We start from the raw sequence: 19,449 nt of genomic DNA, 5'->3' as shown, positions 1-19,449 counted from the left end.
GCTTTAGTTGAAGGTAACCGAATGTCTGTTGTTGTAGAAGATTCTACCGTATTTTCCGCACTGTGAGGCGCACCGGATTATAAGGCGCACCGTCGATGAACGGCCCATTTTAAAACTTTGTCCATATATAAGGCACACCGGATTATAGGGTGCACCTTCAATGAATGGCCTATTTTAAAATTTTGTCCATATATAAGTCCATATATTTGGATACGCCTGCTGTAGTGGCTCAATATTGGTCTATATATAAGGTGCACCAGATTATAAGGCTTTTGAGAAAATTTGAGGTTTTTAGGTGCGCCTTGTAGTGCGGAAAATACGGTACTTTTTTACGTTTGAAAAGACTCTCACAAGTAAATAACCAAGTGCTCCAGTCATAGTGTATTTTATGTGTTTATTGTTCAAATGTTATGTTTGCATTTATTGATTATGCTAATAACAGATATTAGACTTAATCGTTCCTTTCTGCTGAATGTCAACCAACATTAACCAAGAGCATCACTTTTTAAGCAACAAATATAAAAGTTCTCATTTTCTGTGCATAGCAAACTGACATCACCGCCCCTTTTACATTGCAGTAAAAAAAAAAGTGGGCTCTAAGCGTTACTAGTAGGCACTGATCTTGGCACTTTTAGTTCCAAAAGCTGCTTGACAGTCTAGTTTTAAGAATAGAAGAATGACAATAATCATTGTCATGATACACTGTAAATGCTTACATGTATATTCACGAAACCTGTCTTCTTTGTTTAACTCATCACTGTAGTGAGCACAGAGTTAGTGGCACACAATAGAACAGGGGACTAATGTAACACTCAGGGAGCAATTCAGGCTATCATTGTCTTGCTCAAGGACTTCACAGTCGTGAGTCTGGGTAATGTCAGGGGTGGGTGGTACATGGCCTTAGCCTGGGGGTTCCACCACGTCTGGCAGTGATCTTGCCACTTGCCCTACTGTTTACCTAGTGCTTCAGCTGTGACTCCACTTACTGTCCCTCGTTACCCCCAATTCAGTAGTTCCTGGTTGCCAATACTACCATGATATAAGCAATGTTGACATTAGGTCACTGGCTCTTTAAATGGCCAGTGACCTATGTAGCACTGGCCAATTTCTTAGTCATTCTCAGAGTTGTGATGTGGCCTTGAGCTTCTGATGCATATTGCGGCTCAAGGCACTCCACCCTGCAGCTCTCATAATCTAAGAATGAGTCACTACTTTGGTTCCAGTCAGGGTAAAGGTCAGGCGTTTTGACCCAAGGGACTAATTGTCCCAGCGTGACAGCAAAAGGAGGACAATGACTATGGAGAACAGTACACTCCCTCATCCATTAATAGTGAAGTAATTGCTCAATCATGCATGATTATCAGCTGTGGGGATCCAAGATTGCAAAAAATAATCCTCCCTTGTGCAATGGCTCTTGAATGTGATGAATGAGGCAAGTGTGAGAGCTCGTACAAAAACACAAGTCTTGTACCTTTCATGTCCAATTGAAAACTGAAGTATGGAAGGCTAGTAAGTTAAAGGGTTTTGCATTTATTTACCTTTCACATAATTTGAAATGGAATTAATTCACTGTCTAAAAGTTCTAAAATGTTTTGACTGTTTTGCAATGCTCTGGGCGGCTCGGTGGGGCACTGGGTAGCACGTCCGCCTCACAGTTAGGAGGGTGCGGGTTCGATTCCACCTCCGGCCCTCCCTGTGTGGAGTTTGCATGTTCTCCCCGGGCCCGCGTGGGTTTTCTCCGGGCACTCCGGTTTCCTCCCACATCCCAAAGACATGCTTGGTAGGCCGATTGAAGACTCCAAATTGTCCCTAGGTGTGAGTGCGAGTGCAAATGGTTGTTTGTCTCTGTGTGCCCTGTGATTGGCTGGCAACCGGTTCAGGGTGTCTCCCGCCTACTGCCCGATGACGGCTGGGATAGGCTCCAGCACTCCCGCGACCCCCGTGGGGACTAAGCGGTTCAGAAAATGGATGGATGGATGGATGCAATGCTCTGTATATATGTGATGATGATAATGATGATGATAATGATGTTCATTTTCCTTATACAGAGGATCTACTCCCTCCTGGCTTTCCTAACATCGACATGGGCCCTCAGCTGAAAGTAGTGGAGCGCACTCGGACAGCAACGATGCTCTGCGCCGCCAGTGGCAACCCTGACCCAGAAATCACCTGGTATAAAGACTTTCTGCCCATTGACCCCAGTGCAAGTGATGGGAGAATCAAACAGCTACGCTCAGGTAAGGAAAGGCTACTAAGCGTGTTGATGTTATTTTTTTCTATTCCCAACATACTCTTTTTCTTTTCTTTTTTTTTTAAAGTTGGTTTAACAATAGCCTGAATTGTTGTGAAATGCTTCCAAAATACTTTTGGTGATGCCTGCAAGGTATTAAACAGACTTTGAGTGTAGCTCCTAAGAATACATTGGAATCACAGTATGTCAAGGAATGAAAAAGGTAAAAAAAAATTAATACTACCCTGGCGTAGTCACTGAGGTCGCATTAAAGCTGTAGTGGCACAACACAGTTGTGGATATGTTTGTGTCTTGTTCCCCATTGATTAAACCACACTGAGAGGCCCACTAAAGCAAAGTCTAATTATATAGCTAATTAAGTGCAGACTCTGAAGTGGCCCAGGGCAACAAGGGGTAGATATTTTTGGTCGATAATTTGTCACCATTGGAAAAATCCAATGACTCTTATTTGATCTGTTACTGCAAATGTAAATCAGTGCGGACTCCACTAAATTGTCTCACGATTGAGTTCATGTCCCATTTGTGCCTCCCGTGTGGTATACTCCAAATAATTGATTGACCATCTTGTTATTTATCCCTATCCATATATAAGAAATGGACAACTACCAAACATGTTTTTCCTTTAGGATAATTAGCGTATTTATATTCTTGACTTCTATTTGTCATTTTTCAACCCAGATTCCTTTGTAGTAGTTCGTGAATATAAACGTAGGTGAATCAGGGAATCAATTAATGTGTAAAGGTGCAGTGTAGCTGCGGAGATGACCTTTATAATTACTATAATCTACAGCACTAGTTTAACCCTGAGAAGACCCAGAAATATCTGTGCACATTTTTTTGTCCACACCACCTTCTGCACATGAGTAAATTGAAGTTCTGTATCTATTCATTGTTTCTCACCACCCTATTTACCATTAGATAAATCAATTGCATTGGCATCAATTACCTCCTATGAAACATACCTATAGAAGTAATAATAATTCATAAGCAGGTTTTTATGATTTCAAATTGTGCAGTGTGTAGTAGGGATGTGTTCTCATTAGCTCTAATCAAAGCCTTTGAGGAGTTACTGCAAGTCTTGGTAAGTATAACCATTGAATAGATTTCAGTATGTTTTGTAAAGGAAGTATATTTTACTATTCATCTATTTTTCAATATTATTTCACTGATGGAATTACTTATAATGTCGGTTGGATATGAAATACTAACTGTATGGGGACACATGCCTATGGACATTATAATGTTATTTGTGTTTGTTAAGGAGAACTTTAAATTGATGTCAATCGATGCTGGTTTACTTGACTTTATCATTAACACGGTGTCAGCGATTTTGACAGCTTTCTAATCTAACTTCTCTGTCATCATTCTTTTGATTCTCCTTCAATAGCATTTGTATGTCCTGTCTAATTGAAGGATGCTTTTCTTTTTCTCTGTGTACTTTGTCTGTAATTGTGTGTGAAAGAAACTAAGAGACATCACAATGAATACACATAGCAAAGTATTGACCACATTCAATCTAACACCAAAATATATGGTAACTGAAACTGATTATTAAAAGACACCAAAATTAGTATGATCAAAATAATAACAAATAAAAAGACATGACAAGTATTCAGTTGAATAACACTCTCAACCTTTAAATAACTAAAATGTTTGAAATCACAACAAAACCCAAGTTGAAACTTCAGCATTGTAATTCTTAAGTGGCAGTTACCTACAACCTTACCCTAAAATCAACTATGTTGTTCTTCCTCTTTCCTCTATTTACTTTCATCTTGCTTTGTGATTTACAGAAACCTTTGGTAAGTGTTCATCTAAGTCATGCAAGCCCACCCACTTTCCTTCAAGCAGATGGCATTTTTAAGCTCCTGTCCAGAATGCATGCATCCCTTACTCTACCTTCTATCTTAACCCTTTTCCCCCACTGTTCAGTTATTTCCACCACCGTCACCTTTGAATCTTATAATACCTTATAATGTCAAGCTTGTTTCAAGGCATATTGATCTAGGTCAATTTATTATACATAGTACTCCATCTTGAGGAAAGTAACATCAGGTTAACATACAGAAAAGCTTTGGCTGATTTACTTTTGCTGATCACATGGGTCAAAATTTAGCCAACCTAGCGTTTTGTTGCAATATAAGAATATAATTACACGTGAGAATTGCTTGCAATCACAACTACATGAAGGTAGCCTTTCATGGTAAAATATCTCATGAGCAATAAGTACAACATGGGAAAATGTTTTCTCACAAAAAAATAGTGATTCTTTTATTCTTTCCAAATTATTTTATAGTATCTTTACATCATGCTAAAAATGAAGTTATTAGTAACACTGCTATACTTTTTATAGAAGAGTTTACACAATATAGGTATCAGAACTGCCTCTAAAGAGGTGTTATCTGTTTACTTGTTTGCTCCAGGCAAGCCTTCAAGCCTTTGAAGGTGACTCCAAATTTCACTTTGTCATAGTAAAAATAAAGTATTCAGGTCAAGATAAGTCAGCCTGTGGATATGTTATTTGGTTGTGGAATACCCCATTTGAAAAAGTCACAGAAAACGAGAAGACAAACTTACTAATAAATTGAGAGACCAATTTAAATGTACAAAGACAGTTTGATCCCCCTCCCCCCCCAATTTTTTTTTTCCCAGATCACACTACACTGCCAGGCCAGTGATATTTTTGTGTGGTACCCGCAAGGAGTTCCTCCAGAGTTATGGAGGGAGCTTGACATTTCTTACTGAGTGAGCTTTAGCTGCAAACATCTTGTTTTCACTGGCCTTATCAGGTTAAATCCCCCGAAGGTTGGGAAGGCCTGAGTTTTTGTTATGTTTTTTGAATGGAAACTCACAGCCCCATATGCTAGAATCCTATATTACTTTTGGATTAAGCTAAAAAATCTGCAAGATCCATATTATTTACTGCTCTTTTACGTTTCCAGTACATCTGAGGGGACGATCTGATCTTATCCAGATACACTATGAACAGTCAACCCAAGTCAAACAAGTTTAACAAATCAGACAATCCATCTTTCTTGTATGCAGATGGACATTTCAGGCCAGATTGCACCTAGGATAGGGCCTTGAATTATATTTCTACTATATTTAGAGGGCTGTTTAGCAAACATCTGGAGTGATCAGCGGAGTAAATAATGCCACAGCTGATAAATCAGTCACTTGTTGAGGTGTATTTAGGTCAATGTAAGCTGATCAACCTCTTACGGACCAAAGCTTAGAAAGGAGGGAGGTTTATGGCCATTCGGTTGCATTGCTATAATACAGGTAGATTTGTTATTGTACGCTGTCTGGCCATTTATCTATCTATCTATCTATCTATCTATCTATCTATCTATCTATCTATCTATCTATCTATCTATCTATCTATCTATCTATCTATCTATCTATCTATCTATCTATCTATCTATCTATCTATCTATCTATCTATCTATCAGATAGATTATCGATCTATCTATCTATCTATCAGATAGATTATCGATCTATCTATCAGATAGATTATCGATCTGTCTGTCTGTCTGTCTGTCTGTCTGTCTGTCTGTCTGTCTGTCTGTCTGTCTGTCTGTCTGTCTCGCTCTCTCGCTCTCTCTCGCTCTCTCTCACGCTCTCTCGCTCTCTCTCTCTCTCTGTGTCTCTCTCTCTCTCTGTGTCTCTCTCTCCGTCTCTCTCTCCGTCTCTCTCTCCGTTTCTCTCTGTGTCTGTCTCGCTGGCTGTCTCATTGTCTCTGTCTCTATACTAATTGTTTAAACCAAAACAGAAAAGATGCCTGTGATAATTCCGTAGCATATCTATTTATCTCTGTTGTTTCTAAATGAAGTACCTTTAACTTATCGAACCTGTTTATTTTCACCAATCCCCATCCCCTTTTGTCACAAGTTTGAATAGGCCTATGTGCGATTGTCATCCCTTTTACAAACTTGCTTTCTTACCCATAACCTTACCCCAACCTTTTCCTAACAGTACCCTTCACCTCATCCAAACTTTAACTAGTAACACCCTTAACTTCCCAACTAAAAATTCATATTCTTTGGATTAAAATAACTCAACCGCTTCTTGCAACCTCTAATGAAATGCTAACACCATAACAATATAACCTCCTTGGGGCCCTAATGTCCATTGTCTTGTGATTAACCTTATGTGGCTTCTAAACAGGACGTCAAAATCATTTTCATTATGCCACTTTTTACACTGTTTTGCCTGTTTGTTGCAATGACTTCCGTATGATTGTGTATACATACAGTACATATTGGTGTGTGCAGTGAGCCCCTGTTTATCGTGAGGCGTAGAGCCACCTATCCATTATAGGAAATTATTTTTTTTCTTCTTATAATGTTTTTCCCCTCCCACATGCGTTGAACAAATTAAAACTATTCAAAGACACAACCTTATGAAAACATAATTCATTTCCTTCGTGCCTGTTCTTACTCTTGCTCACACAGTTCTCCAAATAAGAGTACTAAGTTCTTCTTGTTCTGAATTACAATGCATCTCTTCTAGTAGACCTTGGTGCTGCTTGGCATATTTCGACACAACATGGTAATACACTGACTGAAATAGCCCAACTCTACATATAGACTTTGCTGTAAACTAACAACCAATGAAAACAATCGCCACGAAATCTGCAATAGAGATCAACGGGGGAACACTGTTTACAGTATGTACTGTATATATACATACAAATACATCACAAAACAGGCAGACCTTAGACTTAAACTCAATGCTTGCCTCTTATCTGCTGGTATCACATACAGTCCAAATGTAGTGAAGAATCCACCCCCTGTGCTTTCTTCTTGGCATAAACCAAGTCAATAGATCAGCGGTTCCCAACCTTTTTTGCGCCACGGACCGGTTACATGTTAGACAATATTTTCATGGACTGGCCTTTATATAAATATATAAATAAATAATACATTTACAATAAAAAACACATACAAATAAAACTCACCATTAAGTATCTGCTCCGTAGCTTTGCGGGCTCGACTGAGGAAACATGTTACGTGACCGAGACGAGCGTCTTGACCTGAATTAATTGATCGTCGATAAAAAAATTTTTTTTTTTTTCTGTGCGGCCCGGTACCAAAGGATCCACGGCCAGATGGTTCGGGACCTCTGCAACAGATGACAAACTTATAGTGCCGTAAGTTGTCCAACTAAAGCAAATGGAAGGGAGTGAAATTGAAAAAGGCACAATTCCTAAACAGAGATAAGTTGAAAGGGCAAAAGATGGGAAAATAGTTCGAGTCAAACATTTTTTAAAAAACACTTGGATAACAATGTTGCTATGGGCAGAAGAACAGTTTAATGTAGTGCATGCCAGAGTGAGAGGGTTTGAGTTAATCTCTGTCCCCAACAATTGATGGCTCTGCCTTCAAGGGATGCATTTTACATCCAAGCAACAACTCACAGCTACATTTTAAAAAGCCCACCAGTGAGTGAATAGATAAGCTGGGTATTTTATTGTCCCTAATGGGATATTTGGCCTGCAGTCAAGCTTGTAACACAATAGACTTACAATAAACATTGAATAGGCAAGGACACAGCGTAAGAGAAACGAAACAATGGAAAAAAGCAAGAGACAAAATGACCGAGCAGGAGTGTTGAAGCTGTAGATGAAGTGTCTATCTATAACACTTTAGGGGTTTTACGATTTGTGGAATTAAAAAAAAACCTAACAACTTCAAGGTGTTTGATTTAGCATGTGGTTCCCAGAAGGTACAGTTTGAACTAGATCATTGCAGACTGCATTATCACCTCAGCAGGTTTGTAATATAGATACCCAGAATATTATGGTGTTAGTGGTGTCTAACAGGTTTACTGACCTCCCACTCAAGGTCATTTGGCTGGGAAACGGCTTATGACACGGGAGCAGACTATGCTGGCGTAAGGTCATGCCCTAGCAATGTCTTATCACCCTTGCTTGCAGCCAGTACTAAATAAATGCCAAGCCCTGCCGATGATGCATTGAGTTTTTGCTCTTAATATGGACCGTACAGTCAAGAGAGAAATAAAAAAGTGGAGGACCTCTGCTATAAAATCCCCTTGTGATACCAGCAGTGAGAGAGATTATTTTTTTATTTGTATAAAAATATGCTCTTCCTAAAGCCTTATAAGGGTTATAATCCAGTTCCAGTGATCCACTCCCAAAGCCAAATATAACTCTACAACTAACCTATAACTAAATCTATGTTGTCTTCATTTTTGTGTCTCCTCCAGAGGGTACCCCGATTCGAGGTAAGATGTTTAACCATCATAGTGAAACAATATAAATATAACCTTAAATATCGTAATCCTAAATATAACAAGACCTCTCACAACACCATCCTTAAGACTAAATAGGGTGATAATTCTGTTGGTGCCCCATTAAAAAAAGAATAATATTACTGTGTGATCTATGTTTTCTGATGTCTGTGTTAAACATGCCCATTTCACCCGTGTTCTTCCATCTCCGTCTGTGTCTTCCGTGCATTTTATATATGTATATATATTGTCAGGAAAAAAATATGAAATAATTAAACTTTTTTTTTTTGGGTGGTTGTTGGACTGGTTATGTTAAGATGGGGAAATGGGCTTGGAGGTCGTCTTAGTCCGAGCTAATGAATACTGTAAGGCTGTAAGCTAGCAAGCTTTGTGACCTCTTTTTTCCCCCATCTTCTCCGCTTTGATATCCTTCTCATCCTTCTGGTCTCCGCTAGAGCCGAGAGACACTCATGTAATGTTAATAAGCAAGTTGCATTACAGAAATTTGCATTTATTCCCTCCTGTCTGTGACAGAGCTTCTTACAAAGATGAACCTAGCGATGCCCCTGGGGGGGCTATGGCTGCTGTTTAAAAACTAAGCTGTATTTACTAGATTTTTTTTTCTTACGTGACAGCATAGGAATTAAAGTACAGAATAGAATGACAGTGTAAATTTGTGTTTGTGAGAATAATTTTACATGAATTTATTTTCCAGCAGATTTCTACTGTGATTCAATGTGTTTATTGCAGGGTTTTTTTGTTTCGTTACCCAGGTAAGTATGTCATGTGCCTTTTATGAAGGTACATTGATGGGTCATAGCATTCTGACCATTTTAATGAGAACCACATTCTGTGTTGCCTTTTACATTTATGATAGCACTCAATTTTCACATCATCGAAAATATTTTAATCTTGAGGTTGTCGTTAGTTTGCAGTATACAAGTGCATTGCACCATAAAGAGGGCACTTTTTATTGTTTTGGGTACCTCGCCAGATAGGCACAAACAATGGCATCACACATTGGCCTCACACTGGTTTGGCCACAATGCAGCGACCTTGGGCTGGTGGCAGAGCGTATCTGAGTGACAACAGTAATATCCACTGTCGAGTGACCTGCAGGTCCTGCTGCCATGTGGTTACATGAGTATCTTCAAACAAATTTCAAACAGAAATCGGAGTCTTTCTGACATTTGTGCAGGTAACCATTTGCCTTATAAGCTGCATTGCTGGACAGTTCAAGTATTCAGTGAACGTCACTCTTATCTTTGAGGAATGTGAACTAAACAGTGCAGCGGAAATAGAGCCCCTGTCATGAGATTGAGCAGTACAATCTTATCTCTTACTCTTCTTTCCAAAATATGTTTGCAATATCCAGGTGGAAACACAGGTGTATGTTTACTGATATGTAATATTTTACCTTCATATATCCATCTTTGTGACAAAACTGCTGTGTTTGAAAGGTATCAGTGCTTGTCCCCTTGAATCCGGCTGGTTCTCAATCAAATTTGTGTTGTGATGCAGTGAGTAATGTTTGCGTGAGAAGTTTGAGAGGAAACAGAGAGAATAAAATGCCTCTGGCAAGCCTGACTGGCCTCAGAGCAAGAATTAGGGAGTGAGACTGGGCCAGTTATTTTGTTGATTGCCTACAGAAATCAATCAAGGCTTGCTGGAGCAAACTAATTGAATTACACAAGTGGGTCTGGGAAAGGGGGGTACAATTGGCAAAGCTGCTGAAAAATAATGACAGGGTGGGCAGACCACAACTTGGGGCACTTTACACAATTAATCACTCATGCCTCAACACATCCTACTCCTATTTTTCTTCTCTTGTCTATTTTTCTATTTATGTCCTCATTTTTCATTGTTTTTGTCTAATTTAGTAATTTACTCACTTCACAAACATGTACTATACATATACATATACGTGTGTGTATTATTATTATTATTATTATTATTATTATTATTATTATTATTATGCAGGCATTCAATTGCTTTGAATGTATCTTAAATTCGGGCATACAATTACAGTTTGCAATCTAGTTTAACTTCTACCACTAAACATGCAAACTAATTTACATCAAGTAGCATTTCAAATGACATCTGTACAGTTTGCAATTGTGCACTGAATGAACAGCAAGATAAGATGGCATGGTGGTGCATTAGCTACAGTATGCACAAAGTGAGATATGACGACATTGCGACAGCTGCAAATAAATATGATGGATTTTATGGTTGTTTGCCAAGTACCCACAAATAAGAAACTCTAATCTAATCTACAGGTTTTTGTTTTTTTTTCTTAATGGAGCAATCATATATCAAATATAGCTGTGCTTGCTGCAGCGATACAGAAAGGTAGGACTGTTAAGATTGGATATCCGGGATCCCTTGACAATGGAAACAAATATCTTATATTTATATGGTGCTTTTACAACTGCTGCACCGTTAACAAAACGCAGGACACAAAAAAATATTTGTACAATCACAACCCTAATCCTAATTTACCTATTCCTGCCACTTGTTGGAAAACAAGAAAAATATGAAACTGAAATCTGTTAGCACAAAGCCTGGCAACACTGTCACCAAAAATGCAACCCGGCATTTTATTCACCTCTTTCTACTCAAGTAGTCCTCAGTGGACTGACCTTTGATAATGCATACCTGTTGTGCTGAGTGCTTGAGCCTGAATAGAGAATGCTCTAGAACCCGGTGTTAAGGGAGTCATAGAGAGCCACACTGAAAACAAAGGAAAAACCATGTCAGTCACTTTGGAGTATTTTGGGTTTGAGGCTGTAGACATCAGAAATTTCATTGTGTTTTGTTATAGGCAGCTGCCATATGTCCGATTGTCTTGGATAAGTCAAAACTGTTGGGCATACGCTGTACCTAGAGTTGTGCCCATGTAACAATATGCAATAAAAGGTGTGGCTCTACATAAGGATTGCTCGGCCTTGCTGAAGGTCAACACTTAGTGCCATTGTGGATTTGATGGAAAGGCGAACCTCACAGACAGTATATCACAATGTATATGGTGGTGGCCGCTACATTGACGCTTCTTGGATCGACACTAATGAGCTACGTTGCAGCATTTGTCAGGGAAGCCTGGGCTGCAATCTGTTTGCTGAACCAGCCAGAAGTACTAATGATACCATCAAGACATACCGTCAACTGTGCTCTAATGCAGAACGATGTGACACCCGTTGTTTCACCTCCGCCTCCATACGCTTCCTCTTTTATGTTTCACCCAAGTATTAGGTGAAGTTCATTTACACGTCAAAAGTATAGAATCTTTAATCAGATAAGTCACAGGGGTGTCAAACTAATTTTTTTTGCGGGCCGCATTGTAGTCACAGCTTCTTTCGGAGGGCCATTATGACTGTCAACCCAAATAAATGTATGAGCACCTCATATTATATACAGTAAAAGCTACAAAACAAACTGACAAATAACTCATTTTCAAATCATATGAGTAAAAACTGGTCAAATATTTTTAAAAAAGATATTAAACGTGAAGACAATTTGCAATTCTAGTAATGACACAAATTTGATGCACAATTTGTCTTCGCGGGCCACATAAAATGATGTGGCGGGCCGTATCTGGCCCCCGGGCCTTGAGTTTGACACCGGTGAGATAAGAGATGACTGGCTCGTTATCAAACAAGCCTCTGCGGATGTTACACTACCTAAGATGAGGGAATTTCTGTGAATTACAAGTTAGTGCAATCACCCATGGGTTACATATTGAAGACAATCAACCCTGCTGTTGTTTGAATTGCAACTCCCTTTGTCTCCCTTTGCGAGTGTTTTGCAAAATGTTGTGTTTAATCCCGTTTAGTTTACACTACCATCCCTGTCCCTTTGCCCAATAGCTTTCTTTACATTTGCATTATTACGTTGTCCTTTTACTTTGTCACATCCAACGGCTACCAACAAATTTGCTGTGACTGATTCAGCCCGCTGTTTTATTTATTAAATTTGTTCCCTTTTTATCTGTGTGTAGTGGATGCTGGAGGGGAACGCGGTTTGTCATGGTGAACCGCATTAGCACTGCACAGAGAAGCACATTTCGATGTAATAAGTCGGAGTATTTCAAGATGCCCCGTGTTTAGAGACATTTCTGACATCATGCACTGTCACCCATCCTTAAAAAAAATCAACTAATCAGATCCTCCTTCCTTTTTTTCTTTTTCTGTCTGTCTCTTCCTTTCATTCTGGTATTTTTTGCTGGACACTGTTATTTCCAGGTGCCTTGCAGATCGAGAGGAGCGAGGAGACAGACCAAGGAAAGTACGAGTGTGTGGCGTCTAATTTGGAAGGCGTCCGCTACTCGTCCCCAGCTAACCTATATGTGCGAGGTAGGGAGAACACGTGTTAGACCAAAAAAAGTAAAATATCTGCACAATCCTCTTTTAGTGTCATTTCTGTTGATCTTAACTTTTATCCAAGTAGTATAAATATTTTAGCACTGATTTGCCTGCTCGATGTGTAATTGAATGTGAACTATACAAGCCGATTGCGAAATATTCATTTGACCAACTGATGTTCTCCTGTATTATGATGTAACGCTTCATTTTGTGTCTTCCAACGCCATGCCCAACTCGCTTGGAAGGATTTGCGTAGCACAAGAAGCCGTATGTCCTTGCTTTATCGGTTGCAAGACACATTTTAACTGTAATTTTGCACCGTATCCAACATGTGGAAGTTGCTTAGGTTTTTTGTTATTTTCAGGTAATGGAGCAAAACGGTAAGTCTGGATTTTGATTGAAAAGAGATTAGTCGCGACCAATCAAAATCTGAAAAGTAAATGATGGTTTTAACACAGTGAGCAACACTGCTGTCATTTTCCGGGGCATAACTGTACTATAAGATTCTTAGGTTCTGCTATGTATATAATCTTAATATGGTCATACATCCAGTAGTCCTTTTGGTCAGTAAAGCTATGGAAAAGAAGGACACAGGCAGTATAGACAACCCCCCTACCACTAATGTAAAAAGACAATGACTCCCTGTTTAGTGAGGTTTAATAAATTGAAGCAGATGCACTAACACCATGTATAATTTATATGGCACATATTAAATAAAGATGCCTCGGTGTCTACTCAGTTTGTTCCTTCTGCTGTGTACCAAATAACTTTGTTCCCAATAAATAATTCACTAGTCTGACATTAGAAATTGGGTCAGGGATGTTATTTGTACTTACTGTTGCTATTGTATCGCAATAGGCAAAAAATCGGTTTAGTGAGGTATTCATTCATACACCGTAATTGCTCATGGTATTGATGACAAATTACAGTCAAGAGCAATACTTGAAGTCTTGCATAACAATAATGGGAACACTTGGTACAGCCTTGGGATTTCTTAGAAGATTCCTTGATTGGGAGACAGCAAAAAAACATTAACTTAATATTTCATGCAGTTTTCATAAACACTGGCTCCATCGGCATGATTATTCAGGTGCCCTCACTCGACTATACTGTGTGTAATACACTTGAATGGCGTCAACCTTTTGTCTGTTTTCAGTTCACTTTTGTCAATCAATTCTGATACGTGATGTTGACAATGTTTTTGTTCACAAATTGCACCTGAGATTAGCAGCTGTAGTAGAGATCTGTTTCAAAGAATTAAAGTCTTAGAGTTATTATTGTGCCACAATTATTTTCAAGTATATGCCAAATACAAACCAGTAATGATGGTGCAAATTATTAATTCCTCATAAAACAATGTCTTGGACTGCAGCTTCTAACTTCAGCCCAAAATGTGTCTATTTTTTTTTTCTATCGCTCATTAGTTTTTCCTTATTTTGTGTTTATTTAACTTCCGTCTGTAACAAAAACAGAATTAGCCATCAGTGGAACTTCTTGTGGTCATAAGGAGCTTTTGAAACTTTTAATTATAATATGCATAATCTTTACTCCAGTGGTGGATAACCACTTTTTTTTCTTCATATTGGCAACAGTGAATGATCTTGATTGTTTGGGCTTATTTATTAAATATGACAGTTATTCAAGGGGTGGGCAGGCAAGTGTTCTTTCAAAATGGGTGTCACCAGTAGCAGGGACAGTGTGGGGAAAGAAATGAGGGAAAAGGGATTTAAGCAAAGGGAAATGTAGCTGCAGCTAAACACCTTGAGGTGGCTTTTTTTACTCTCTCTGTGTTTCCCCTATTTTTCTCTTCTCCTCATGTCATTGTGTTCTGCATCAACCCCTTTACATCCCTCAGAGCTTCGAGAAGGTTGGTGTGTTTTTTTTCTTTTTTACTTTAATGAACCCACAATTGAGAAAAAAAAATCCAAATGTTGAAAAAAAAAATTCTAGTTAGATTTGCCTTTTACATTGCTCAATTCATTTCTAAATTAAATAAATGATAATCCAGGAAATCCAAACTGTTAAATTAATTTTAAAGAACTTTTCTTCTATATTTCAGAGGAAGAAATGATGAAATAAAACCTGACTAGTTCGGGTTTTTGTTAATTTACTTTTATGTTTGCATTGTGGGGCCTTTTCTCGTTTTGCATCCTCTGGTATTGCTTCTGCATCAAAAAGGCTTTCTTGCATGTGTTGTCATGGAAACCCAGCACGTGGAAATAACAGAACATGTTGCATGATGGAAGAATGTAACTGCGCTTGCATGCCTGTCCAAAACCTTTTTGGCTGTATTGGTCCTTTTTTATGCTTTCTGTGTGTTCTGGTCCATTTTATTATTTCCTATTTTTTTTCTTTTTTTTTTCCCCAAACAATCTGTTTTGGCTTTCCCTTGGTTCTCCTATTGTTGTTTTTTGTTGTTATTATGGTGTGTGTACGTCTGTCTTCCTTTTTTTCCGTTTTATTATAATGTCATTTTCTGTTTTCAAAAACTATTTGTTTGTTTTTTATGACTGGTTTCTGTTTCCTTTTCCAAATATTGCTGCTCTGCTTCTTGACTCTTGAAATGCATATGGAAATGCAGAATGAAAGTGTGTCTACAGCTAGTGTTTCTGTCATCTTGTTCAAATGAATACTTTACTGGAAAAAAAGAAAAATTGGACCGAAGTGGGCATCTTGATGATTGCAATTAGGGAGGCCATCATGTGGCTTGACATTATTATAACATTACATCATCCTAAAATACAGTATGCTTGTTTTATATTTAAAATTGTTATGGCTACCTTTAATTAAAATGAACATTTTAAATGATATTTTTGTTAATTTTGATCTATGACACAAATAAGACACAACATATAGCATGAACATGAGAGACAGTTCGTAAGAATGGGAGTTTGTGTTTCTATTACTTTTTGAAACTTGACTATCAGACAGTATGACTGAAATATTAAAAAACACTTGAATATGCAAACTGAGCCAGTACCGATGATTCAGTGTGTTTTGGGTTACAATTTTGGCGGGAATAATCTTCAAACCTTTAGTCTATCAGGCCCGAGGTCTTTTGATTCTGTTAGTTAAGGACTGGAACAAGATGTGACCCACTCCCAAATTTTTTCTCACATATTGTTAGTTTCAACTCTCAAGTGACTAAAAAATCATTTTTTTAGAAATGGTCAAGGACACCAGGAAATCAGATAACTGCCATCCAAAGGCCTGGCAAAATCCCACTCCAAAAATAGTGGAAAATCTAGTAGTGACGTGTAGTCACTTTTGACTATATGGTCAAAATGATGACACTGATGCAGAAAGACTGTGCTGTTCCGTGCGCATGTGCATGTATGCCCTCCTCTAATCATATCTGCTTGGTTCCCAATGTGCTTGCATGTCTAGCTATGTATCTGTGTTTGACGTTGGGAAAGAAAGCTAGATTACACCTTATGTTCTCAATGGCCAAATGAAAGAAAAAACCTACCTTTTCTAGTTGACGTTTGTGGCCGATCCTCACAGACTCCTTTTAAAAGTTTTATTTGTACAAATAAATATATATGCCATCCCAAAGACTTAGTAAAAGGAAAACCACATGAAGACATATTTGAATGACACCTGGCAGCTTCTCCTTTGTAATAGTAATTAAATAAAAGTTGATAATCCTCCTATAGTCAGATGCTCATGGAATGATTCCTGTCACATTTCTTTGGGTAATAATAATTTCCATTTTGATGAGCTGCCCATACGTCTTTAGTATCAGCACAGCCAAGGTACAGTATTAATACAGGCTGACCCCTGCAGCTTCTATGTAAATGTTGTAGACTTCAACCAGAAAGCGTAACAAAAGGATCTCCATATGATGCCTGTGTCCTCAGGCAGCAAGAGGGTGTAATCTCAGCTTCAAGGTGACACTAAAGGCTGCACATTATTTTGGCTTCCCCCTTCATTTTAGGGCAACAAAACCTGCCCTACCAAAATGGCCAATAATGTCCACCTCACTTTTTATTTTGTTGATTTATTTTGTTTTGTTTGTTTGTTTCTTGGGGGGGCGCAAATCCCTCCATAACACCACCCACTTTTAAAATTAGTGCAGTACTCTGGCGTTCTCTCTCGACTGCTTTTCACCTCGTTCACTGTAAGTCTTTTTGTCTTTCTCTCCACATTGGGGCTTGAAACAAGATAATGTCTCCAAATAGAGCTATAAGTTTCTTTTCTTGTCCTTTCAATTCCAAATGGGCCGGCTGGGCTCCTGCGCTCTGTGAATGAGAAGCCTGTCCTTACCAATGGGAGGTTTTCTTTTTAATTGTATGTTTTGCGCTTCAGTTTAGAAAGGAAAGCACAGGCCCAATCTTAAAAGACAGTATTGACTTCTCTTAGATGAAGATGAAATGTGATACACACACAATGAATCTGGTGCAGTCTGTTTATTTTATTTTTATTTTATACCCAAGTTAGTGATCAGAAAAAGTAAGCCCAGGGATCAGAATTTACCATTCCTATAGTTTCCTTTGTGAACTGAGCTGAGGTGTACCTCACTGTTAAAAACATGGCTTTTATCATGGTGGAGGAGTTTTATTTCTCCACTGCTGATCTACATATGTTCATGTAGCAATAGTTTCGAGACAGCCTCATTCACCCAGCAGCTCCCAATCCATTTGACCGACCTGAGCCCCTGGGAGAGAAGCGCACATTGTGATCTAGCCTGTCCGCAGAAAACTGACACTTTGTCCTATGCTGTTGTTACAATTGGAGACCAAATTAATGGAAAGACAAAACATAGCATGGAAACAAAATAATATATTCACAAGTGCATTCCAATAATGTCTTCTACGGAACTGTGCGGACTTAGTTCTTGTTTTTTTTTTCCTCATTTTAATTTGTCACTCATCGTTTGTCAGTTTGTCTGGAATAGTCCTGTATTTGGGTAGTGATGGCATGCTTGGAAGGGCTTGGCGTGACATTTTTGGATTGTATTAGTTCTCAGTGTTAGCCCAAGTGGATGGGGGCACTACTGTATGTCACTCTTGCCACACCCATGCATGTCTGTGTGATGAATGGGCTGCCCTATCACCTTTGTTTGAAAGGCATTATTATTGATAAACTTGAATGCAGAGAAAGGGTAAATTTACGGCCACCATTCGTTAGATTTCTGTTAGGCTACTTCCACCCAACTGAATTATTTTAACAAATCAATTTAGACTAAATAACAATTAAAATTAGGATTTTCAAGTGCATCTTCTTTTACTCTAAACCTTAAACTGTTTTTTTTTTAATTATTCATGCATCAGATGTCAGATAATGCCAAAAGTTAGTAAGTTGTTTGACGCAGAAAAGAGTATACAATAACAATTTACTCAGTTAGGGTCTTTGACCAGTCATTCTATAACTCACTTAACATATTTTCATAATCATAATAATAATATTATTAAAGCACAAATCACAATCTAACAATATAATGCAATCCCACTGACATTAATGCCCATATCCTTTTAGTAATCACCAAACCCAAAGATGAAAAGCTCATGTCAGTACAAAACAGTTTGCCATGTCTGCACCATGCATTGTCTGGAATAAGTCAAAATGCCCCAGTCGGCCATCACTAACTCCATAGTTTCTAAAAGCGATTTTAAATGGCTTCAATAGGCCATTTAATCTCCACTCCATACCCAAATCAATCCCAACAACCTGAGAGTTCCTGGGTTGCATTTGCACGATTAGGTTCTAAAGCTGTCCTCGTGTAGTTAACTCTTGCTTTGAAGCCCCAGTGTGTGAGACCTTCAAATCCTCTTTAAGCCATGGTCTGTCCTTTGCTTTGGTTTGGAATCACAATCTCCTTTTTCTATCTCCCCACTTATGCCCTCCCCCTCCCTCCCTTTCTATGATAACCCTGTCCTAAACCTGTGCGTACTGTACAGTATGTTTGTATGTCCACCAGTCAATCTGCTTGTCAACTTCTCTTATTGTACTGTCTTGCTGCTCAAGTTTGTTGTTTGGTTCCACCTTGTCACTTGTCCTGTCTTTTCTGACTCTGTCTGTCACAGCTTTTTCATTTAGTTCATCATTTTCTACCCTTACATTTGTACAAATGTCCTTCACTCTCTTTGAACTTCTTTGCATCCCAACAAACATGCTGACGTCAAAAAGAATGAAGGTTGCCAAATGTAATAGAATCGCATCATCATTAACTCTAGTTACAGGTTTCATTTTAGTTTTAAATCCCAAATTAGTTAGCTTACCGTTCAGATCCTCTTAAAAAAAAAAAAATCATTCAATGATGTCCCAAAATCAACTCTCTCTGGCTAAGCAGAATGAACTGCTGAACCACCTGGCATGTGCAAGGATAATCCTCCCATGTGTTCAAATATTTTAGGAATGGTACTTACTTACTTGGACCTTTTATAAAAAGGCAGTGAATGACAGTAAAAGCAATGATCTCATCTTAACATAATTTGCTCACATAGTACTAATTAAAAACAGAAAACCATGCTTGGTATGAACTCGGTTCTCCTTTGGAAACATTTAGTTGCATTCCCATTCTGTGTCCCTTTGTCAAGTGTTTATTGGGATGCCTATCATACACATCATTTCCAGAATATAGTC

The 19,449-nt window shown here is 38.5% G+C and overlaps 1 protein-coding gene across 14 annotated transcripts in view; it reads left to right on the top strand.

The window, feature by feature from the left end:
• The window catches only part of ptprsa (protein tyrosine phosphatase receptor type Sa), a 164,105-nt gene that overhangs the window by 92,165 nt on the left and 52,491 nt on the right, over positions 1 to 19,449 (top strand). For 8 of the 14 annotated variants that reach the window (XM_037249894.1, XM_037249898.1, XM_037249896.1 and 5 more), the window contains 5 exons: positions 2,049 to 2,237; positions 4,045 to 4,053; positions 8,480 to 8,497; positions 12,745 to 12,855; positions 14,720 to 14,731. In XM_037249894.1, coding sequence (XP_037105789.1) covers positions 2,049 to 2,237; positions 4,045 to 4,053; positions 8,480 to 8,497; positions 12,745 to 12,855; positions 14,720 to 14,731 — 339 coding nt within the window. The remainder of the gene's footprint in view (positions 1 to 2,048; positions 2,238 to 4,044; positions 4,054 to 8,479; positions 8,498 to 12,744; positions 12,856 to 14,719; positions 14,732 to 19,449) is intronic. The other 6 variants (XM_037249903.1, XM_037249899.1, XM_037249906.1 and 3 more) reach the window with 3 other exon arrangements.

The sequence above is a fragment of the Syngnathus acus genome, chromosome 4 (genome assembly GCF_901709675.1).
Source record: "Syngnathus acus chromosome 4, fSynAcu1.2, whole genome shotgun sequence".
NCBI lineage: Eukaryota > Metazoa > Chordata > Actinopteri > Syngnathiformes > Syngnathidae > Syngnathus > Syngnathus acus.
Note: the sequence above shows the minus strand (reverse complement) of the source record. Positions and strands in the feature narration are given on the sequence as shown.